The sequence below is a fragment of the Mobula birostris genome, chromosome 12 (genome assembly GCF_030028105.1).
Source record: "Mobula birostris isolate sMobBir1 chromosome 12, sMobBir1.hap1, whole genome shotgun sequence".
Classification (NCBI taxonomy): domain Eukaryota; kingdom Metazoa; phylum Chordata; class Chondrichthyes; order Myliobatiformes; family Myliobatidae; genus Mobula; species Mobula birostris.
This window is the reverse complement of record NC_092381.1, coordinates 29,463,518-29,488,382: the sequence shown is the minus strand read 5'-3', so window position 1 is coordinate 29,488,382 and position 24,865 is coordinate 29,463,518. Positions and strand designations below refer to the sequence as shown.

At 41.5% G+C, this 24,865-nt stretch overlaps 1 protein-coding gene across 1 annotated transcript in view; it reads right to left on the bottom strand.

Moving 5' to 3' along the window:
• szt2 (SZT2 subunit of KICSTOR complex) overlaps positions 1–24,865 on the bottom strand; it is a 270,175-nt gene that overhangs the window by 193,490 nt on the left and 51,820 nt on the right. The window contains exons 17-21 of the mRNA XM_072273538.1: positions 23,490–23,568; positions 23,056–23,150; positions 20,391–20,559; positions 17,034–17,148; positions 1,503–1,616 (exon numbers count right to left, since the gene is read on the bottom strand). Of these exons, the coding sequence (XP_072129639.1) occupies positions 1,503–1,616; positions 17,034–17,148; positions 20,391–20,559; positions 23,056–23,150; positions 23,490–23,568 (572 nt within the window). The remainder of the gene's footprint in view (positions 1–1,502; positions 1,617–17,033; positions 17,149–20,390; positions 20,560–23,055; positions 23,151–23,489; positions 23,569–24,865) is intronic.

The following is a 24,865-nucleotide window of genomic DNA, read 5'->3' as shown; positions in this document are numbered from 1 at the left end:
AAGAGAAATAGATAGAGTGGACAGCCAGCGCCTCTTCCCCAGGGCACCACTGCTCAATACAACAGGACATGGCTTTAAGGTAAGGGGTGGGAAGTTCAAGGGGGATATTAGAGGAAGGTTTTTTACTCAGAGAGTGGTTGGTGCGTGGAATGCACTGCCTGAGTCAGTGGTGGAGGCAGCTACACTAGTGAAGTTTAAGAGACTACTAGACAGGTATATGGAGGAATTTAAGGTGGGGGTTATATGGGAGGCAGGGTTTGAGGGTCGGCACAACACTGTGGGCCGAAGGGACTGTACTGTGCTGTACTGTTCTATGTTCTATGATTTGATTTCCTCTGAAAGTCCAAAGACATGTCTCTACGAAAGGAGGTATAAGGCGCTCCTTTCCTCCACTAGCCTTGTAAAGACACTGCCCAGAAGGAGGCAATGGCAAACCACTTGTGTAGAAAATACTGCCAAGAACATCAATGGTCATGGAAAGCTCATGATTGCTCATGTCATATGACACAGCACATAATGAACAAACGACTGTACATTATCCCAGATGCAGCTGAATGATAGAAGCTGGAATTAATGGCATGTGAGGGAGAAATGGGTTAGGAGGAGGGTGTGACTAAAGGGCTTACTCAGACTTGATGGACTATATGGTCTCCTTCTATGCTGCAAGGACAAAAAAATTAGATTTTCTGATGGCTCTTGAGGCTCCAAAAAAGTTATAAATATTAAAAATAAATTTGAAATATAAACCATACAAGCTTTTCAAATAAAGTCAGAGAAACTTTTAAATCATTAAAATACTATTATAAACAAATAATTTTAACAACAAAATAACATTATATTGTTCTTGGTTTACTTCCTCTCTGCTACAGTACCTCCAGTCATATGAACAGGCTTGCAGATTCTGTACCAGGTCAAACAAGCAGATTTCCTGGCTTAGGCACAGGGAATTCCAGCAAGGAAATGTTCTGCTATTAAACTGTATGCAGAGTGCAATTGCAGAGTGCAGTAATAACATTTGCTAGGCTACCAATCAGGTAAACTACATTTCTGATTATCTTATTTCCTTTCATCAGGTCACCACCAGCCTCTAGTTACTTCCCAGCTCCTTACTTCACTCACTCCCCTCCTGGTTTCACCTATCACCTTGCAGTTCTTCCTCCCCTCCTCCCACCCTCTTACTCTGACTCATGTTTTTTCTCCAGTCCTGATGAAGGGTCACAGCTTGAGACATTGGCTGTACTCTTTCCCATAGATGCCGCCTGGCCTGCTGAGCTCCTCCAGCATTTTGTGTGTGTTACTCTGATTTCCAGCACCTGCAGATTTTCTCTTGTTTGTCCTTACATCACCTGTAACTTTAGAGTAACAGGCAAGTGATGAAGCAAGGGTGTGTGCCTCAAGCACAAGTGGAACCACCTCACATGATATCCCTATGGGTGTATCTTCATTGAACGCAGGCATTATGGTTTTCCCTATTCCAGAAAAGCATTATTTTGATATCTTACCTTTAGTCAAGGTATGAAAAAGTAACTCTGTTTGTTGGCATTTTGGCAAAAGTTTCATCAGATCAAACTGAAATGGTATTGTTTGGATGAAGTCATTCTCTCCGTCATTCTCACCTGTTTTAGAAAACAAGAAAAGGGTAGTCATTCTAGCTGGATTGTGGAACGAAGAGAGGGTTCAAGTGGGGAAAAAAGGTATAGTGCATGTAGCACTCTCAGAACATTAAAGACATCACATTTGATTAAAAGAAGGCATATCACATGGTTATTATTAGAATAAAGATAAAGAAACATACTTAAGGAAGTTCAAGCACAAACCCTGAAGCAGAATAATGGGAATAATTATAAAGCAATGCAGTCAAAGGTTGTAATGGATAAGAGAAAAATAGACAGTTGGAAAGAACATAATGCAATTACACAACAATTCATTTGTTAGGATATTTTGAAGTTCAGACTCTCTTGGTCTGCAGAGTCAAACAGGCCATGCAGAAAATACAAATAATGGCTTCATTAATAATGTACTGATTATTGATGCACTAAACCATAATTTCTATCTGCTCTGGTGGTCAAAGGGGTAACTTCAGTCAACTTCACTTGACATTCACTGAAATGTTCCCACAATTTATGAACTCACTTTCAGGAACTCTTCATCTCATGTTCTCGATATTTATTATTATTTCTTTCTTTTTGTTGTTTGGTGTCTTTTGCGCACACCAGCTGAACACCCTAGTTGGGGGATTTTTCATTGATTCTATTATGGTTAATACTCTATTATGGATATATTAAGTATGCCTGCAAGAACATTAATCTCCAAATTGTATATGGTGACATATATGTACAGGTGTCCCCTGCTTTTCGAACGTTCGCTTTACGAAACCTCATTGTTACGAAAGACCGACATTAGTACCCTGTTTTCGCTTTCAGAAGGTGAAAAAAAAGCAGCGTGCGGGAAAAATCAGCGCTCGATAAAAGGCATGACCAAGAACTGATAGATTAAGAGCTGATGCAATTGGAAGAGGAAAGGATAACAATCAAACCGAATGCAGTAGCGAACGGACCGAAAGGGACTGCATGAGATTTTCACTGCAATGATAAAGTACGACTTTAATTTTGAAAGGGTACGTAGGTTTAGGGGATATTTGCAGGATGGTTTGAGTCCTTATAAAGAACTATATGATAGAAAAATGCGCAAGGCTCAGCAGTCAAGCAAGCCTTCTGCATCAGCCACAGCAGACGACGAACCTTGACCTTCGACATCGAGGCAGGCAATCATAGGAGAAGATGAGCTGCTGCTCTAATGGAAACAGATGACGAAATGACACCCCAGTGTCCCACCACCCCAACACTCAGGCCACGGACAGGTACTGTACCGATTCACAGAGAATGCAGCAGTAGCCAGGAGGCACACAGCACATCTTTAAGAAAAAAGCCGAAATAAACATGCTAATTAATTAGGTGCCACCTGACACATAATCAATTAGCATGTTTATTTCGGCTTTTTTCTTAAAGATGTGCTGGATGCCTCCCGGCTACCGCTGCACCCCTGCATGCTTCGCGGTTCAGTATCTGTCGGCGGCCTGGAGGATGGGGGGCACTGCACCATCCAGCCTGCGACGACTCAGTCTAACACACCATCATCAGTATGCTCGGCACTGTCCCAATTCCGGTAAGTGATACTACACTGTACATACATTATTTCTACTTTATATAGGCTGTGTATTTTTACGTGTTGTTTGGTATGATTTGGCAGCTTCATAACTTAAGGGTTACTGGAGGGCGCTTGCGCCGTATTTTTGCCAACAGCGCTTGCGTGAGATTTTCTGCTGACGGCGCTTGCACGAGATTTTCACTACGGAGAACAGTTCAGTAATGATTGTGGAAAAGTATTTCTACTTTATATAGGCTGTGTATTTATCATATCATTCCTGCTTTTACTATATGTTACTGTTATTTTAGGTTTTATGCGTTATTTGGCATGATTTGGTAGGTTATTTTTGGGTCTGCGAATGCCCACAAATTTTTCGCATATAAATAAATGGTAATTGCTTCTTTGCTTTACGACATTTCGGCTTACGAACCGTTTCATAGGAACGCTCTACCTTCGGATGGTGGGGGAAACCGGTACTTAGACAATAAATTTTGAACTTTGAACTTCGGTGCCACAACAATAACCTCTGACTCAATGTCAGCAAGACCAAGGAGTTGATTATTGACTATAAGAGGAGGAAACCAGAGGTCCATGAGCCAGTAATCATCGGGGATCAGAGGTGAAGAGGGTCAGCAATTTAAAACTCATTGGAGTTAACATTTCTGTGGATCTGTTCTGGGTCCAGCACACAAGTACCAATACAAAGAAAGCATGGCAGCACCTCTACTTTCTTAGGAGTTTGTGAAGACTCGGCATATCATCTAAAACTTTGACAAACTTCTATAGATATGGGGTGGAGAGTATACTGATTGGTTGCATCAGGGCCTGGTATGGAAACACCAATACCCATGAATGAAAAAGCCTACAAAAACTAGTGGATACAGCCCAGTTCATCACATGTAAAGTCTTTCTCACCACTAAGCACATCTACCAGGAGTGTTGTTGCATCCTCCTTCACCCAGGGCATGCTCTTTTCTCCCCGCTATCAGGAAAGAGGTACAGGACCTAAGGGCCTATACCACCAAGTTCAGGAAAAGTTACTACTCCTCAAACTTCATGCTCTTGAACCAGAAGAGATAACTTCATTCAACCAACACTGAACTGTTCCTACAACCTATGAACTCATTTTCAATGGCCCTTCATCTCATTTTCTACATATCTATTGCTTATTATTATTTTGTCTTTTTTTTCCTTTTTTTGTATTTGTTAAGTTAGTTGTCTTTTGCATATTGTTTATCCATCTTGTGTATGGTTCCTCAATGATTCTATCGGGTTTTTTTGTATTTACTGTGAACAAAGATGGCACCAGCGAACAATGCAACCAAAGGCAACATCTATCAGTTTACAAAACTACTTCTCATACTTCTTTTTACAAATATGATTCCGCTACTAAGCTTTTACGTGTGATTCGAACTTGTGATTTACACTTTGACGGTGCTTTTGGGCTGATTGAGCGATCTGGCGCTTTCCTGTCTCAGAGGGACATCAGTGAGGTTTCCAGCAGAGTATGAGGCCTAGAGCCCAAGAGCCTGGAGAGGGGCGCAAGTCCATGATCGACTCCATTTCTTGCCAAATTTGCCAATTGAAACGTCAACACACACAAATGCTGGAAGAACTCAGTCGGCCACGCAGCATTTTGTGTGCGTTGCTTGGGTTTCCAGCATCTGCGGATTTTCTCTTTTTTGTGATTAAAATATCAAGCAAGATTGGAATCAACGAGGATGAGAGTGGAAGGCGAGCAGGTGTTCAGCACCATCTGCTTGTGTTTGACCAGTCTCTCCCACTCACTCGCTGCTGCCAGAAGAAGGTGTCTGCGCTTGACTGGTCTCTCTCTTGATCTCTCTCTATGCTGCCAGAGAACGAGACTGGAGTCTTGGGTTTTTGGCAAGGTTTAATTGATGCGCGTTGTGGATTGGACTTGGCAGTTCAAGTTAGGAATGCATTTCTGCTCACTCCTTTATTTATTGCTATTTTGTGCACTTTTGATTGGGGTAGACTGGCTCTCCAGCCTGCACTCAACAAACAACACAGTGCTAAAGTGAACTGAACTGAACTAAACTGAACATTCCTGGACTGTTTCAATGACTGTGGTTTGATGTTTCATATTCTGTGGTTTCACTCGTTTTTTGCTACTCACACGATTTTTTTTTTGCCCTTTGTGTGTTTGATATTTTCTTTGAACAGGTTCCGTGGTGCTTCTTTGTTTCGTGGCTGTCTGTGGGAAGATGAAGCTCAGGCTTGTATACTGCATACATAATAAATGCACTTTGAATGCCCACAAGAAAATGAATCTCAGGGTTTTATATGGTGACATATGTACTTCAATAATAAATTTACTTTGAACCTTTTCTGTAACTGTAAACACTATACTCCGCCTTGTTACTGTTTTCCCTTTGTACTACCTTGATGTACTTGTGTTTGGATGGCATGCAAAACAAAGTTTTAAACTGTATCTCTGCAAAGGACAATAAACTGACTAACAAATACAGCATTTCTAGGAGCCACACTATATAAAGGGAATGCAAGACAACATAACCCTCTTAAAAACATGAACAATGGGCACCTACTTTCATGGCACCTACCATTATCAGATGGCTTAAAGCTACTTTGAAATTTGTATGTTTCTGTACAGAAGCTAAGATATTTATGACCCTCTTTGGAATTAAAAGTCAATTAGCAGGCTTCAGTCCTGTGTTCATACTCCCTCAGACCTGCCTATTGACTGGCTCTTCTTCCGCTGAAACAAATGCTCCTGACTGCACATATACTAAAGCAGCTTGAAACACATTACCGCTAATGAAAGCTCTATGCTATCCCTCCAGTACATTAAAGAACAATATTTTGACTGCCGGAAAAGTGAGATCTAATAAAGGTAAGGGACTGGAAATACTTCAGGTATAATGAAGCAGGAAGTCTTTTTCAGAGTGAGAGAGAAAACAGCAATCAATAACTTATGCATGGAAGTTATTGACTATGGTGAAAAATTCAAACCAACAGACTGGCTTAAGATGAAGGAAGTTAGAAACAAGAAGTCAAGAAGAATATTTTTCAATAAAACTACAATTATAATTGAGAAAATGTGGCATCTAATGTAAATAGATCTTGAAAACAATTCTATTTAACTTAAATATTCTTATTAAATAAGGAATATCTAGGTGATACTATGAATTATCAAACTTTTTTTGTGTGCAGTGAAATCTATGTTCATACCAATGTTATGCCTCTCCATGTTTTAACTACAAAGTTATTGTAAGAAACTTGCCAAAGCAATTTCATAACTGATCCCAAACAAGTTAACACACAATCCTTCAAGTAACACTAAGCAATGTGAAGAAGATAATCAGGTGACATGGTTTATTAAGCATAGAGATGGGGCAACAATACTAAAAAGCAAATCCTTACACCAGACTTATTTCTCTCTCCACAACTCCTGCCCGAAATTAGTAAGTACTTCTAACAGATCTGTCAGGCAAGATATCCCTTGAGACAACCATGCTGACTACGGCCAATTTTATCACGTGCCTCGAAGTACCCTGAGATCTCATTCTTAATAATTGACTACAATATCTTCAGAATCACTGAGATCAGACTAAATGGCCTACAATTTCCTTTCTTCTGCCTCTCCCTTCCTGAAGAATAGAGTGGCATTTGCAATTTTCCAGTCTCCTGGAACCATTCCAGGATCCAGTGTTTCTTGAAAGATCATTACTAATTCCTCCACAATCTCTTCAGCCACCTCTTTCAGAACCTTAGGGGGTACACTATCTGGTCCAAGTGACTTATCACCTTCAGACCTTTCAGTTTCCCAAGAACCTTCTCTCTGGTTATGGTAACTTCACACACTTCATGGCCCCTGACACCTGAAAATTCCAGCGTTCTGCTAATGTCATCCACAGTGAAGATTGACGCAAAATACTTATTCAGTTCATCCGGCATTTCCTTGTTCCCCACTACTACCCCTTCAGCATCGTTTTCCAGCAGTCCAATATCCACTCTTGCCTCTCTTTCACACTTCATGTATTAGAAAAAAAAACTTTGGTATCCTCTTTAATATTAATGGCTAGCTTAATTTCATATTCCATCTTTATCTTCTTAATGACTTTTTTTAGTTGCCTTCAATCAGTTTTTAAGAACTTCCCAATCCTCTAACTTCCTATTAATTGTTACTCTTATATGCCCTCTCGTAGACTTTTATGCTGGCTTTGACTTCTCTTGTTAGACACAGTTGTGTCATCTTTCCTTTGGAATACCTCTTCCTTTTCGGGATGTAAATATCCTGTGTCTTCCGAATTGCTTCCAGAAATTCCAGTCATTGTTGCTCTGCCATCGTCCCTGCTAGTGCTCTTTTCCAATCAATTCTGGCCAACTCCTTTCTCATGCCTCTGTAATTCTTTTTACTCCACTGTGATGGACTTTAGGAAGACTAAGCCTGTATTGCTCCCTATCACCATTGAGGGTGAGGACGTGGATGTGCTGAGGACCTACAAGTACCTAGGGGTGCACCTGGACGACAGACTTAAATGGAGCACCAATACAGATATTGTATACAAGAAGGGCCAGAGTATTTCCTGAGGAAGCTGAGGTCCTTTGGAATATGCAGGGCTCTCCTTCATATGTTTACCAGTCTATTGTCACCAGTATAATCTGATTAGAAATGTAGGCTCTGTTATAGGAGTTAAACCAGACATATTGGAGGCCGTGGTAGAATAAAGGACCTTACGGAAAATCCTGGCAATTCTGGACAATGTTTCTCACTCTCTGCATGCCACCTTGGCTGAACAGAGGAGCACTTTCAGTAATAGACTAAGACAACTGCACTGTTCCAAACTGCGCTACGAGGTCATTCTTACCCTCGGCATAAGGCTCTATAATGAGTCAACCTATACACTGGGGAAGTGATGACCTCCTCCTGTCAGATTGCTTCAGGTAATTTATTTTTTATTCATTCTTCTTACTTTTCTTCTAATATTTTAAATCTGTGGACTTGTAATGCCACTGTAACACTGTAATTTCCTTTGGGATCGACAAAGTATCTATCTACCTCTCTATCTGTAATAATGATACATCTGACTTTAGCTTCTACTTCTCAAATTTCAGGGTAAATTCGATCATACTATGATCTCTTTTCCCTAAGGGTTCTTTTATATTAAGAAATTCTGATTCATTGCACAACACCCATATAACAATTACAGCACGGAAACAGGCCATCTCGGCCCTTCTAGTCTGTGCCGAACTCTTACTCTCACCTAGTTCCACCGACTTGCACTCAGCCTATAACCCTCCATTCCTTTCCTGTCCATATAGCTGTCCAATTTAACTTTAAACGACAACATCGAACCTGCCTCAACCACTTCTGCTGGTAGCTCATTCCACACAGCTACCACTCTTTGAGTAAAGAAGTTCCCCCTCATGTTACCCCTAAACTTTTGCCCTTTAACTCTCAACTCATGTCCTCTTGTCTGAATCTCCCCCACTCTCAATGGAAAAAGCCTATCCACGTCAACTCCATCTATCCCCCTCATAATTTTAAATACCTCTATCAAGTCCCCCCTCAACCTTCGACATTCCAAAGAATAAAGACCCAACTTGTTCAGCCTTTCTCTGTAACTTAGGAGATGAAACCCAGGTAACATTCTAGTAAATCTTCTCTGTACTCTCTCAATTTTGTTGACATCTTTCCTATAATTCAGTGACCAGAACTGTACACAATACTCCAAATTTGGCCTTACCAATGCCTTGTACAATTTCAACATTACATCCCAATTCCTATACTCAGTGCTCTGATTTATAAAGGCCAGCATACCAAAAGCTTTCTTCACCACCCTATCCACATGAGATTCCAATCTGGAATAGTTGATTCCCTAATGAGCTCAACTACAAACTGCTCTAAAAAGCCATCTGGTAGCCACTCGAGAAATCCCCATAATGTAATCCAGCACAAACCTTTTTCATATTGAAGCCCCCCCATGTCTATTGTAATACTGCCCTTTTGGCATGCGTTTTTTAATCTCCTGGTGGATCTCACTCCAGTATGCCCTCTTGTCACCATCTGAGATTCTGCCAACAATGTTGTATCATCAGCAAATTTATGGATGACATTTCAGTTATGCCTACCAACATAGTCCTGCATGTAGAGAGAGCAGAGCAGAGCACAGATCTAAGCACACACCCACACCCCCGAAGTGCACCAGTATTGACTGTCAGCAACTTATTATTTCCAATCCGCACAGACTGTGGTCTTCTGGTCAGGAAGTCGAGGATCCAGCTGCAGAGGGAGCTACAGAAGCCCAGGTTCTAAGCTCTTCAATCAGAACTGTAAGACTGGTGGTGTTGAACACTGAGCTATAGTCAATAAACAACATTCTGGCATAGGTATTTATTTGTATTGTCCAAGTGACCCAAGGCTGAATGCAGAGCTGTTGAGATCGCAACTGCCTTACACCTATTGTGGTGATAGGCAAATCTCAGAGGGTCCAGGTCCTTACTGAGACAGGTGTTGGTTCTAGCCATGACCAATCTCTCAAAGCATTTCATCACTGTAGATGTGAGTGCTACTGGATGATAAGTCGTTAAGGCAGCTTACACTGCTCTTCTTGGGCACTGGTATAATTGTTGCCCTTTTGAAGCCGATGGGAACTTCCAACCATAGCAATGAGCGATTGAAAAAGTCTTTGAACACCCCTGCCAGCTGGTTGGCACAGATTTTCAGAGCCTTACCAGGAACTCCATCCTCTTCCTTCACTCTGACATGTTCCACTACATTAGCCTGTTCTATGCTGACCACACGCTCGTCAAAGTCCCTCTTCAGTGTGAATCCTGAAGCAGAGTATTCATTAAGAACCTCCCCTACATGCTCTGACAAGGCACATATTTCCTTTTATCCCTGTTCAGACCTACCCTCAGTGTAGTCATCCTCCTGATCTTCATGCAAGTATAGAATTCCTTGGGGGTTTCTTTAATCCTACTTGCCAAGATCTTCTCATGTCCCCTTCTAGCTCTCCTAAGTCCATTCTTAAGCTCCTTCCTGGCTACCTTGTAACTCTCAAGAGCCCTGTCTGATCCTTGGTTTCTGAACTCAACTATGCTTCCTTCTTCTTAACAAGATGTTCCATATCCCATTGATCATGGTTCCTTCACCCCACAAATCACTGCCTGCTCACTCACACCAACCTATCCAGAGCCCATGCTAGTGCTCCCTGAACAACCTCCACATTCCCATTGTACAAGTGGGCCTAAATACCCGCTTGCGCTATTGGATCCTGGATTTCCTCACTTCTAGACCCTAGTCAGTTCAGACTGACAAAAAAAAGCATCTCCTTCACAATCTCCATCAGCACAGGAGCACTGCAGGAATGTCTACTTAGCCCCTGCTCTACTTGATTTACACCTATGACTGTGGCTAAATACAGCTCCCACTCCATATTCAAACTTGCCGACAATACCACTGTTGTGGGCTGAATTAAAGGGGGCAATGAATCAGCATACAGGAGAAAGATTGAAAACTTGGCTGAAACAACAACCTCTCAATCAATGTCAATAAGACCAAGGAACTAATTGTAGACTTCAGGAGAGGGAAACCAAAGGTTCATGAGCCAGTAATCATCAGAGGATAAGAGGTGGAGAGGGTCAGTAACTTTTAAATTCCTGGGTGTCACTATCTCAGAGGACCTGTCCTGGACCCATCATATAAATGTTATTGCAAAGAAAGCATGGCAGCGCCTCTACTTCCTCAGGAGTCTGCAGAGATTCAGCATGTCACCAAAAACCTTGGCTAACCTCCATAGATATGTGGTGGGATGTGTGCTGACTGGCTGCATTACGTCCTGGTATGGGAACACCAATGCCTTTCAGTGGAAAATCCTATAAAATGTAGTGGATTTGGCCCAGTGTATCATGGGCAAAATCCTCCCTACCATTGAGCACATCAACATGAACCCATGAGCATCCATTATCAAAGATCCTCACCACCCAAGCCATGCTCTTTTATCGCTGCTGTCATCTGTCATCTTCCACTGACAGATCAGTTACCTGACCAGGTTCACTGCATAGTACTAGAACCAGTGTGGCCTCTCCTCCAGTCAGCCTATCAACATAGTGTCAGAAATCCTTCCTGGACACACCTAACAAACCTTGCCCAATCTAAACACTAAAGAGATGCAAATCAGTATTCAACAAATTGAAAATACCTATGGCACCCTGTTATTTTTGCATCTTTTCAAATCTGCCTCCCAATCTATTCCTCAGTGTCTCTGCTGCTAGAGTGTGAGTGAGTGAGTGAGTGAGAGTGTGTGTGTGTGTGTGTGTGTGTGTGTGTGTGTGTGTGTGTGTGTGTGTGTGTGTGTATGCGCGCGCGCATCCCTCTACATCCTTACCACTAGTTTCATACTTGTTCCATAAAAATTCTGTCCTGTCAAGTGAAAACCCTAAATCAAAATGTACTTTCTTTCTGTACATTCCTAATTAGGCCGTGTCCTGCGGAGGAAATCTCAGTTATAAAGAATGATTTCAGAATATTTAAAAAGGCCATTTCATACTACCTACAAATGATCACTGCTGCAGAGACAACTGTAAATCAATAACTTGGAGGCATTTTAAATTGACAAATGTTTTCACTTAACGGGTGAAGGCTAAAAATTAACAGTACTACAACATAAAAAGGAAATCAATAGTAGTGTAATGTCTAATGCCTGGTAACTCATTGCTTATCGCATAGTGCATTCTTTCAAGAATGCAGTTAAAGTGAATCTCAAGGTTATATATGGTATACATACTTTGATAATAAATGTACTTTGAACTTCGAAGTGGCTACTGACCACATTAGGAAATTATTTTGCCTCACACAACACTATAACTGGAGAGCTGAATGACAACTTCTTGTCAAAAGTGTTCCTTTCTCTAGCATAAACCTTCAGTTTGCAATCCCAAAGGATTTCCCAAAAGGAAAGAGAAAATTGGGATAATCAGAAGGTTCCAAGGATATTCGAGTTAACAATTTTTATTCACCTAAACAATAACATTTAAAATTCATATCAATATAGATGCAAGATGGCACTCATCTATCACCTTCAGTGCAGTAAGAAAGTCAGGATCAGAATTAGGTTTAATACCACCAGCATATGTCATAAAATTTGTTAACTTTACAGTAGCAGCACAAAGAAACACTTGATAAATAACTGTTAACTTAGTGTTAACTTGATAACCAGGCTACAGGGGGTCAGAAAACTGGAGAGAGAGGAAGGAAAATGCCCGAATAATGAAGGAGGGAGAAGAGGAATGCGGTAGTCATAGGGGATTCCATAGTCTGGGGAACAGACAGGAGATTCTGTGAGCCTGATAGAAATACCCGCATGGTGTGTTGCCTCCCAGGTGCCAGAGTACGGGATCTCTCGGATCAGATCGTGAATATTCTGAAGGGGGAGGGTGAGCAGCCAGTTGTCTTGGTACACGTTGGTACCAATGACATAGATAGGACCAAGGAGGAGGTCCTGAAGAGAGATTTCCGGGAGTTAGGAAGGAAGCTGAGAAGCAGGACCTCCAGGGTAGTAATCTCGGGATTGCTACCTATGCCACGTGCTAGCGAGGGCAAGAATAGTAGGATCAGGCAGATGAATGCGTGGCTGAGAGACTGGTGCAGGGGGCAGGGCTTCAGATTCTTGGATAATTGGGATCTCGTCTGGGGGAAGTATGACCTGTTCAAAAAGGACAAGTTACACCTGAACCCGAAGGGGACCAATATCCTGGCGGGAAGGTTTAATAGAGCTGTTAGGGAAGGTTTAAGCTAATTTGGCAGGGGAATGGGAACCAGAATGACAGAACGGAGGAAGGGGAAAACAAAAATAAATCTAAGATAGTGAGCAGTAAAGATGTCAGGAAAGACAGGCAGGTGATGGGGCAAATTTGTAGCCATTGAGATGAGTTGCAGTGCAATAAAGTTGCAGTGAAATCAAAGCGAAAAGTACCAAATACTGGTCTTAAGGTGTTATACTTAAATGCATGCAACATAAGGGAAAAGGTGGATGATCTTGTCGTACAGCTACAGATTGGCAGGTATGATATTGTGGCCATCACTGAGACGTGGCTAAAGGATGCATGTCTCTGGGAGCTGAACGTCCAAGGATACACGGTGTATCGGAAGGATAGGAAGGTAGGCAGAGGGGGAGGCGTGGTTTTATTGGTAAGAAATGATATTAAATCATTAGAAAGAGGTGATAGAGGATCGGAAGGTGCAGAATCTTTATGGGTTGAGCTAAGGAATCGCAGGGGTAAAAGGACCCTGATGTCAGTTATTTATAGGCCTCCAAACAGCTGCAGTGATGTGGACTACAAATTACAACGGGAAATAGAAAAGGCTTGGCAGAAGGGCAGTGTTATGATAATTGTGGGGGATTTTAACATGCAAGTGGATTGGGAAAATCAGGCCGGCACTAGATCTCGAGAGAGAATTTGTAGAATGTCTGCGAGATGGCTTTTTAGAACAGCTTGTTGTTGAGCCCACAAGGGGATCAGCTGTACTGGATTGGGTATTATGTAATGAACTGGAGGTGATTAGAGAGAATGAGGTGAAGGACCCCTTAGGAGGCAGTGATCATAACATGATTGAGTTCACCGGGAAATTTGAAAAAGAGAAGCTGAAATCTGATGTGTCGGTATTTCAGTGGAGTAAAGGAAATTACAGTGGCATGAGAGAGGAACTGGCCAAAGTTGACTGGAAAGGGACACTGGTGGGAAAGACGGCAGAGCAGCAGTGGCTGGAGTTTATGCGAGAAGTGAGGAAGGTGCAAGACAGGTATATTCCAAAAAAGAAGAAATTTTCGAATGGAAAAGGGATGTAACCATGACAAGAGAAGAGACCCTTGACAAAAGAAGTCAAAGCCAAAGTTAAAGCAATGGACAGGGCATACAAGGAAGCAAAAAGTAGTGGGAAAACAGAGGATTGGGAAGTTTTTAAAACCTTACAAAAGGAAACTAAGAAGGTCAGTAAGAGGGAAAAGATTAACTATGAAAGGAAGCTAGCAAATAATATCAAAGAGGATACTAAAAGCTTTTTCAAGTATATAAAGAGTAAAAGACAGGTGAGAGTAGATATAGGACCGATAGAAAATGATGCTGGAGAAATTGTAATGGGAGATAAGGAGATGGCAGAGGAACTGAATGAGTATTTTGCATCAGTCTTCACTGAGGAAGACATCAGCAGTATACCGGACACTCAAGGGTGACAGGGAAGAGAACTGTGCGCAGTCACAATTACGACAGAGAAAGTACTCAGGAAACTGAACAGTCTAAAGGTAGATAAATCTCCTGGACCAGATGGAATGCACCCGCGTGTTCTGAAGGAAGTAGCTGTGGAGATTGCGGAGGCATTAGCAACGATCTTTCAAAAGTTGATAGATCCTGGTATGGTTCTGGAGGACTGGAAAATTGCAAATGTCACTCCACTATTTAAGAAGGGGGCAAGGAAGCAAAAAGGAAATTATAGACCTGTTAGCTTGACATTGGTTGTTGGGAAGTTGTTGGAGTCAATTGTCAAGGATAAAGTTACAGAGTACCTGGAGGCATATGACAAGACAGACAGAACTCAGCATGGATTCCTTAAAGGAAAATCCTGCCTGACAAATCTATTACAATTTTTTGAGGAAATTACCAGTAGGCCAGACAAGGGAGATGCAGTGGATGTTGTATATTTGGATTTTCAGAAGGCCTTTGACAAGATGCCACACATGAGGCTACTTAACAAGATAAGAGCCCATGGAATTACGGGAAAGTTACATACGTGGATAGAGCGTTGGCTGATTGGCAGGAAACAGAGAGTGGGAATAAAGGGATCCTATTCTGGGTGGCTGCTGGTTACCAGTGGTGTTCCACAGGGGTCCGGTTGGGGCTGCTTCTTTTTACATTGTACATCAACGATTTGGATTATGGAATAGATGGCTTTGTGGCTAAGTTTGCTGACGATATGAAGATAGGTGGAGGGGCCGGTAGTGCTGAGGAAACAGAGAGTCTGCAGAGAGACTTGGATAGATTGGAAGAATGGGCAAAAAAGTGGCAAATGAAATACAATGATGGAAAGTGTATGGTTATGCACTTTGGCAGAAGAAATAAATGGGCAGACTATTAATTCAATGGCGAAAGAATTCAAAGTTCTGAGATGCACCAGGACTTGGGAGTCCTTGTACAGGATACCCTTAAGGTTAACCTCCAGGTTGAGTCGGTAGTGAAGAAGGCGAATGCAATGTTGGCATTCATTTCTAGAGGAATAGAGTATAGGAGCAGGGATGTGATGTTGAGGCTCTATAAGGCGCTGGTGAGACCTCACTTGGAGTACTATGGGCAGTTTTGGTCTCTTTATTTAAGAAAGGAAGTGCTGACGTTGGAGAGGGTACAGAGAAGAGTCACTAGAATGATTCGGGGAATGAGAGGGTTAACATATGAGGAACGTTTGTCCGCTCTTGGACTGTATTCCTTGGAGTTTAGAAGAATGAGGGGAGACTTCATAGAAACATTTCGAATGTTGAAAGGCATGGACAGAGTGGATGTGGCAAAGTTGTTTCCCATGATGGGGGAGTCTAGTACGAGAGGGCATGACTTAAGGATTGACGGGCGCCCATTCAGAACAGAAATGCGAAGAAATTTTTTTAGTCAGAGGGTGGTGAATCTATGGAATTTGTTGCAACGTGCAGCAGTGGAGGCCAAGTCATTGGGTGTATTTAAGGCAGAATCTGATAGGTATCTGAGTAGCCAGGACATCAAAGGTTATGGTGAGAAGGTGGGGGAGTGGGACTAAATGGAAGAATGGGTCACCTCATGATAAAATGGCAGAGCAGACTTGATGGGCCGAATGGCCGACTTCTGCCCCTTTGTCTTATGGTCTAAATATGGATGGAGAAAACTGAATTACATAATTTTTGCATTATCTACCTATTTAATAGTCATATTTAACATATATGTCTATTAAATAGGTCGGTAATGCAGAAAATAAGAAATAAAAAAAGTAGTGAGATAGCTAGTGTTCATAGGTTCAATGTGCATTTAAAAATCGGATGGCAGAGGATAAGAAGCTCCTCCTGAATCGCTGAGTGTGTGCCTTCAGGCTTCTGTACCTCCTTCCTGATGGTAAAAATAAGAGGGCACGTCCTGGGTGATGGGGGCCCTTAATGATGAATGCCACCCTTCCTAAGGCACCGCATTTGAAGACGTCTTGGATACTACAGAGGCTAGTACCCAAGATACTCCACAAAATAATGGAATAATTGTCAATTAACAAGTGCATAAAGAGATACAGGAGGTGGTTGGATTTAAGGATTTCATTGAAGGAAATCACTGGAAACAGAAAGCCAAATTTAGGGAGAGAATTCCATAACTTAAGGCCTAAGAAACGAGTCACGGCGAAGAAAGTAACACAACTAAGACAGCAGAAACTAATCCTTCAGAAATGGAGCAGAAAAGGTCTTAAAGGCATGAAAAGCTAAAAGAAATCTGTAAGACAAGGAGTCACAGTTATGCGAGGATTCAAAAACTAGTATGAGTATTTTTATATGAAGTATCCCAATAATGACACTAGTTATAGTTAAGATCCATTTATTTCGATGAAGTTCTTAATTGTAACCAGATGCATAGATAAAATGAGCACAGATTCTGGACTATACTGCAGAAGGACATCAGCCAGGAATTACAGTACCTCAATGATATTAGTAATGAAATACAAAGGCAGCACGGTGGCAGAGTGGACCAGTGCTCCAGGGTATTAATGTTTCTTATCATGAAGCAATATAGTTAATAGATCATAGAAAAATCCTCTGTTGTTTGGTAAAGCCATTCTTCAATAGTTTACCATACTCACTGTCTCAAAGTCTAAGAGCTTTCTAGCTCCTACATCCTTTGATCCTTACCTTCCAAGTTCCTTGTTCCCCACATTGGCAAGGTGTATTCTTTATTCTGACAAAGTTGACTTAGATGTTCAAAAGTCAACAAGGAAGAGACACATGCATGGTCTTGTGGGTAAATCTAGGAAGATAAAAAAATACTCATTAAAACCCTTGCAAAATATCAATAACATGAAAGATGAATATTTCAGAGTGAAGCATATACTACAGTAGATTCCATGCTCAATGTATTAACATTGAAGCACAAAGGACTGCAGATGCTGGAAGCTGGAGCAAGAAACACCAGTGTCGGGCAGCATCTATGGAGGGAAATGAAAAATAGAGAGCCCAAGCAGAAAAAAAAACATTATGGGAATATAGGTCTCTAAATAGTAGCCAAGATGTGGGAATGAAATTGCAAAGGGAGCTGGAAAAGGCATTAATAAGGGTAATGACACAATTTTAATGGTGTACTTCAATATGCAAGAGGATTGAGAAAATCAAGTTGGTGTTGGATCGTAAGAGAGGGAAATTGTTGAATCCCTATGAGAAGGCTTTTTAAAGCAACTTGTGTTTGAACCTACTGAAGAAAGGCTATCTTAGACTGGGTGCTGTGTAATAACTCACAAGGCACAGGATATGTCCTACAGAAGAAGTTGTTCTCAAATAGCAGAGATAGGCAACTGTGGCTGGCAAAGAAAGTTAAGGATTGCGTAAAAGCCAAGGAAAGGGTGCATAATGTAGCAAAAGTGAGTGGGAGGTTGGATGATTGGGAAGCTTTTAAAATCCAACAAGAGGAAACTAAAATTACTAAAAGAAGGGAAAAGATGAAATATGAGGGCAAACCAGCTAACAATATAAAGCAGGATACTAAAGGTTTTTTCAGTTATATAAAGAGTAAAAGGGAAGTGAGAGTTGATATTGGACCACTAGAAAATGACGCTGGTGAAGAAGTAGTGGGGGACAAAGAAATGGCAGATGAACTTAATAAGTACTTTGCAGCAGTCTTCACTGTGGAAGACACTAGCAGTGTGCCAGAGGTCCGTGAATGTCAAGGAGCAGGGGTGAGTACCATTGTTATTACAGAGGAAAAAGTGCTAGGCAAGCTCAAAGGTCTTCAGGTGGATAACTCATCAGGACTATAGGGACTACATCCCAGAGTCCTGAGAGAAGTTGCTTAAGAGATAACGGATGCATTGGTCATGATCTTTTAAGAATCACTTGATTCTGGCATGGGCCCTGAGGACTGGAAGATTTCAAATGTCCTCCACCCTTTAAGAAGGGTGGAAGGCAAAAGAAGGGAAATTATAGACTAGTTAGCCTAAACTCAGTGGTTGGGAAAGTGCTGGAGTCCATTATTAAGGATGACATTTTGGGGTATTTGGGAGACTAATGATAAAGTAAGTCATAATCAGCATGGTTTCTGTACAGGAAAATCTTGCCTGACAAATCTGTTAAAGAGTTCTTTGAGGAAGTAAAAAGCAGGGTGGACAAAGGAGAAGCACTGGATATCATTAACATATTTTCAGAAGGCGTTTGATAAGGCGCCACACACGAGGCTGTTTAACAAAATAAAATTCTATGGAGTTACAGGAAAGGTATTGGCATGGATAGTGGAATGGCTTACAGGCAGAAGGTAGTGACTGGGAATAAAAGGGGCCTTTTCCGGTTGACTGCCGGTGACTAGTGGTGTTTTTCAGTGGTCAGTATTGGGACCACTACTTTTCACATTTGCCAGTGCTTTGGATAATGAAATTGATGGCTTTGTGGCAAAGTCTGCAGATGATATGAAGATAGGTGGAGACGTAGGTAGTGCTGAGGAAGCAACATGATTGCAGTAGGACTTAAACAAACTGAAAGAACAGGCAAAAATGTGGCAGATGGAATACATTGTTGGGAAATGTATGGTTTTGGTAAATGGAACAATAGTGTGGACTACTATCTAAGTGAGGAGAAGGTTCAAACATCAGAGGTGCAGAGGGACTTAAGAGTTCTCGGGCAAGACTCCCAGAAGGGTAATTTACAAGTTGCATCTGTGGTAAAGGAGGCAAATGCAACGTTGGCATTTATTTCAAGGTGAATAGTATATAAAAGCAAGGAGATAATGTTGAGTCTTTATAAGACACTAGCAGGCTGCACTTGGAGTACTGTCAACAGCTTTGGACCGCATATCTCAGAAAGGATGTGTTGTCATTGAAGAGAGTCCAGAGGTTCATGAGCATGATTCCAGGATGAAGAGGTAAATGTATGAGCAACATCTGGCATCTTTGGGCCTGTACTCACTGGAATTTAGAAGAATGTGGGAGGGATCTCATTGAAACTTACCGAATGTTGAAAGGACGCTTCCAATGGTGAGGGTATCCAAAACCAGAGGGCACAGCCTCAAAATTGAGGGGCAGCCCTTTAGAACAAAGGTAAGGAGTTTTTTTTTTTAGCCAGAGAGTAGTAAATCTGTGGAATTCTCTGTCACAGATTGCAATGGAGGCCAAGTCAGTGGGGTATATTTAAGGTGGAAGTTGATCACTTCCTGAGCAGTCAGGGCATCAAAGGATATGGTGAGAGGGCAGGTGTATGGGGTTGAGTGGGATTCAGGATTAGCCATGACGGAATGGCGGAGTAGACTCGATGGGCTGGAAGACCTAATTCTGCTCCTGTGTCTTATGACCAAATGTTGACTACTCATTTCCTTCCACTGATGCTCCCTGACCTGCTTAGCTCCTAAAGCAGTATGTTGAATGTCTTGATCCTGCTTTTAACACATAATTCTGTCAGTAACACCAAAGTCGGACATAAGTGGAAGTGGGAGACCTGTGTCATGAAAAATATTTGCATGCACTATACGCATTTGCAACATCCACTGCTCATAGTACTTTGTTCTTAGTTTCACATAAGATTTGGGCAAGAAAGTAGTCTATTCCTTCTTTAGTTTCTAATGTTCTTATCAGTCTATGATCAATGACACTTGGTTAGTACATTGCTTCTCCGTGGACAAATTCCTACTATGACTGCAGAAATCTGTACAAAAGAAGCAAGGATAACATTTATTCCTGACAAATCTTAAGGTAGTGGCAATAAGCTGCTTTATTCAACTAGTGTAGCCTTTCTGGTGAAGGTGCTCCTAGTGTTTTTGGATACGCAGCTTTTGACCAGACAAAAATGAAGGAATCACATTATACTTCCGTGTCAGCATGGTGCTCAGCTTGAAAGGAAATCTTCAATGGTGGTCATCCCCTGTGTAAGGTGCCCTTTTCCTTTTTGGTGGTAGACTGCACATATTTTGAAATAGCCACAGATATATTGTAGTTGCAACAGAGCAGCCAAAGCGAACACTTAGTGGATGGGCTTCCAATCAAGCAGACTGAAGTTACTTCCCAAGTGACTTACCGCCTTTGGAATATCTAAATAAGACAATCCATTTAAGTATTTCCGGCTATCAGCAGAAGTGACCACGTGGCCAGTCTGAGGCTCCACCCAGCATTCAGTCACCAAATTTAACTCCGTATCAGGTTCAATTGCCTCAACCTCTGTGTCATTATCATCATCTGTGGAAAAACTATGAGAGAATTGGAGGCAGATCAGAAGTTGATTTTGTTTCTCCTGTCAGCAAAGAATTTAGCAAACTATTTTGGATAAAAAGCAAATAGCATTTGACTTCTGGAAAAAATAAAGAAATTATAAATATGATTATCTTCTGTTGTGCTGTATACCAACTGCCCCATCCTCAGCCCTGTCATGCTGGTTCCCATGCCCCTGCCAAATTAGTTTAAACCTTCCTCTAGCAAACTTGCCCACGAGGATATTGGTCCCCCTCGGGTTCAGATATAACATGTCCTTTTAGAATGAGTCATTCCTACCCCACAAGAGATCCCAATGATCCAGAAACCTGAAACACTGCCCATTGCGCCAGTTCCTCAGCCACATATTCATCTGCCAAATCATCCTATTCTTACCTTCACTGGCACATGGCACAGACAGCAATCCAAAGATTACTATCCTGGAGATCTGCTTTTCAGCTTTCAACATAACTCCCATATTCTCTCTCAGAACCTCCTCCCTTTTCCTACCTGTGTCGTCGGTACCAATGCGTACCATGCTTTCTGGATATTCACCCTCCCCCTTTAGAATGCTGTGGACCCGATCTAAGACATCGCTGACTCTGGCAGCTGGGAGACAACATACCATCCGGGTGTCCCTTTTATGTCCACTGAATCTGCTGTCTACTCCTCTAATTATGAAACCCCCTATCACTACTGCACTCCTCTTCTCCTCCCTTGCCTTCTGAGACACAGAGCCAGACTCAGTGCCAGAGACCAGATCACTGCAGCTTCTTCCTGCCCACCCCCCACCAAACAAAATCAGTATCGAAAGCGGTATACTTATTATTGTGGGAACAGCCACAGGATTAACCTGCGCTGGTTGCCTATTCCCTTTCCCCCTCTTGATAGTCACCCAGGTACCTGCCTCCTGCAACTTAAGGGTGACTACCTCTGTGTAGCTCCTATCTATCACCTCATTGTCCCGTGTGATCCGAAGATCATCCAACTGCATCTCCAGTTCCTTAACACACTCTCTAAGGAGCTGGAGCTCTGTAGATATCAGGGAGACTGGAGGTCTCCCAAAGTTCCCACATCTCACACAAGTAACATACCATTAACTCTGGACCCATTCTCAGCACACCAGCTATGCACTAATACAGAAAAAAAAACTTGCTAGAAACTTACTTAGAACCTCCGCCTGTACTTGCCCAAGCCTGTTGGGCCAAAGGTTGATCACTCTAACTGCTGCAGACGAACTCACGTCCTATACCCAGAAGTTTTTTCACCCTCTGCAAGGTGCAAGTTTGGAGCTCAATGAAATAATTTTCTACTTGCCTTATTAAATGCAGCGCTAACAACTCAATAGGTTGAACACTAACAGAACATTGAAATGCCACCACCTTCAATTTCTCTTCCATGTCATACACCCTTGTGACTTAAAAATATCACAGTTTCTTTATTCCAGAATTCCTTCCCTAACAACTTTTAGAACATAACAGCACACGGCTTGCATCAACTTTTTAACCTATTCTGCTGTGTGCCTGCCTACGAATTTCTTAAATACCCCCAATGTATCTGCCTCTACCACCACCCAGGACAAGGCATCCCACACACCCACGAATCTCTGTGGGCTTAACTCTGACATCCTCAACCCCCATACTTTCCTTCAGTTATCTTAAAGTTATGCTCCCTTGTATTAGCCACAAGGACTGAAACAATTCAAATTGACAGTTCACTTTTACGAAACAATTAGGAATGGACATTAAGTACTGGCCTGCCAAAAATACCTGCCCCATAAAGGAATCTGTCACATCAAATCATCACGACATGGTCCCATGTACCTTGAGTAGCATCTTCAGAAAACTAAAATTAAGATCAGGACCAAAAATTGCTAATGGAGTTTCCACTCAGATTAAAACCCTATTATAAATAAACGTCTCCCTACCAGTGGTGTCGCCTGTGTAGGGTGTAGTGTGCCTGCTCCCAGGTGTTATATTAGGACACACCAAACTGTCCCTCAGGTCTTTTGGGGCCATTCTGCTGTCTAGACACCGATGTAACGGTTTTATGAAATTAAATGAAACTGGAATGCCTGTGTCTAGAATGCTTATTTTTATGAGGTTTAAACCAGTAGAGCACATTAACTGAAGGAATTGTTTTGATTAGCCAAGCTAGCGATTGTTTTACTGTTGGGCTGTGTAAATGGTGAACTCCAAGAACTGCAGAACGGGAGGGCAAAGTGTGTGAACTACTGGGGAAACTAGGCCAGGGACAGAACAAGGAGGAGTGACTAACCAGGCAAAGAGGCGAAGTTAGCGGGAGAATTAGCATTGTCACATAAATATTTAATGAAATCATTCAGTTTGTGCATCAAGACTATAAAATTAATACTCTAATCTGCTTGGGAACTAATAGCTACCTTATGCAATTTGCTTCGCTCATATCATAAGAGGGATTTCTGCCCCAAATTTCATAAAACTCACCATCCGGAGATTTACTTATTGGAATGTTACCTGTCTTTGGTTGAATTAGAATGAGGAGGAAAAATGATGTACTGGATTAGGCACGTGTGGAGCTCATCGTTATCATCTTCACATCTTGAACTGCCCTGTATCCAAACAAGTTGCATAATTCAATATTTCCAAAAGTAACCACAAAATGCATTAAGCAACTTTATGCAACAATGCTGTACATTTAATTAACACTATAATGTCCTAACATTATATTTCAGGATTAAATCACTGTCTTTTCAAGTAAGCATAGGCTTTCTGTAAATCTGCAACCAGTTCACCATATTAAAAAATTAACAGTAAAGATATCTGCAAATATGTAGATATCTCCTCACAAGGAGACCAGTTCCTTTATACTACAAGAATTATTCTCTCTGATCAGAAAGCACAGTCACCTGGGCTTAGGTACTTCATTCTATGGCATTCTTAATCCTTACCTTCATAGGTAATTCAATCACCATGGTGACAATACCATCTCCAGTAGCAGCAAAATGGAACCCTTCAGACAAACGAATTCTACATTATGAAATAGGGAAGAAAGGACAGTTACTGATTAGAGATTGACCTGTGTTTACTGAGCAGATCAGACAGTTCTCCATGGAGTGAGAAACAAGAGGTAAGGTCAGTGACTCAAAAGGCTAACCATTTCTTTCTCCATAAAATACTGTCTAACCTGCTGATTACATCCAGCATTTTTTTGTTTTTATTTCATGTTTCTAGCACCCAGCATTTTGTTTTTTATTTTTTCCCTCATGTTGTTGTGATGAGAAGTATAAAAATCCAATCTATCAACTTTTGCCTCCATAATTAATATTTTTTTCCTCACCAGGTTTTTTAAAATTTATTTTTTGCACAACATATCAGTTAGGCATTTCAACTGGTCAGCATTGCTTCTGGAAGCATCTGATGAAACATATAAAGCAATAGTTGGAAAAGCTCCTTATCTGCCTGCTTCTGTAAACATTGACTCAGTCTCACAGATCTCTGGTGCTGCAAATTTTATCAGATATTATAAATCCAAATAAACTTTCCTTTCACTGCAGAAAATATCTTTCAGGAATATAGGCAAGACAAACATTAGCCCAATTTTTCCAGAGATATGCCAGTAATTCTACGTAGAGCTACTGGCATTCCTCCACTTATCAGGAAGTTCAAGAGTTTTACAGGTTCCAAGTTTCCCAACAGGACCTTCCTGCTGTTAAACTGAATCTGCACTGTTGAACACCATCTGAAAATTTCCAGTAATTGCAATGGAAAATCTCTCTCGCTGTACCGCAACAATAGGAGTTTAACGATGCTTTTCATTTCAATAGAGGATTAGCTGTGAGGAAGAACTTAACTTTTCAATAACACATTTCTTTAATCAATTGAGTTATTTTAAATTTATTTATTTAATTGCCGTAATGTTTGAATTATTTTACATAATTATTTTAATATGGCTTGGAGTTAAACTTAGAAACCTAGAAAACCTACACCACAATAAAGGGCCTTCAGCCCACAAAGCTGTGCTGAACATGTCCTTACCTTAGAACTACCTAGGCTTACCCATAGCCCTCTTATTTTTCTAAGCTCCATGTACCTATCCAGGAGTCTCTTAAAAGACCCTATCGTTTCCACCTCCACCGCCGCCGTTGGCAGCCCATTCCACGTACTCACCACTCTCTGCATAAAAAACTTACCTTGACATCTCCTCTGTACCTACTTCCAAGCACCTTAAAACTGTGCCCTCTCATGCTAGCCATTTCAGCCCTATGGGAAAAGCCTCTGACTATCCACACGATCAATGCCTCTCATTATCTTGTACACCTCTATC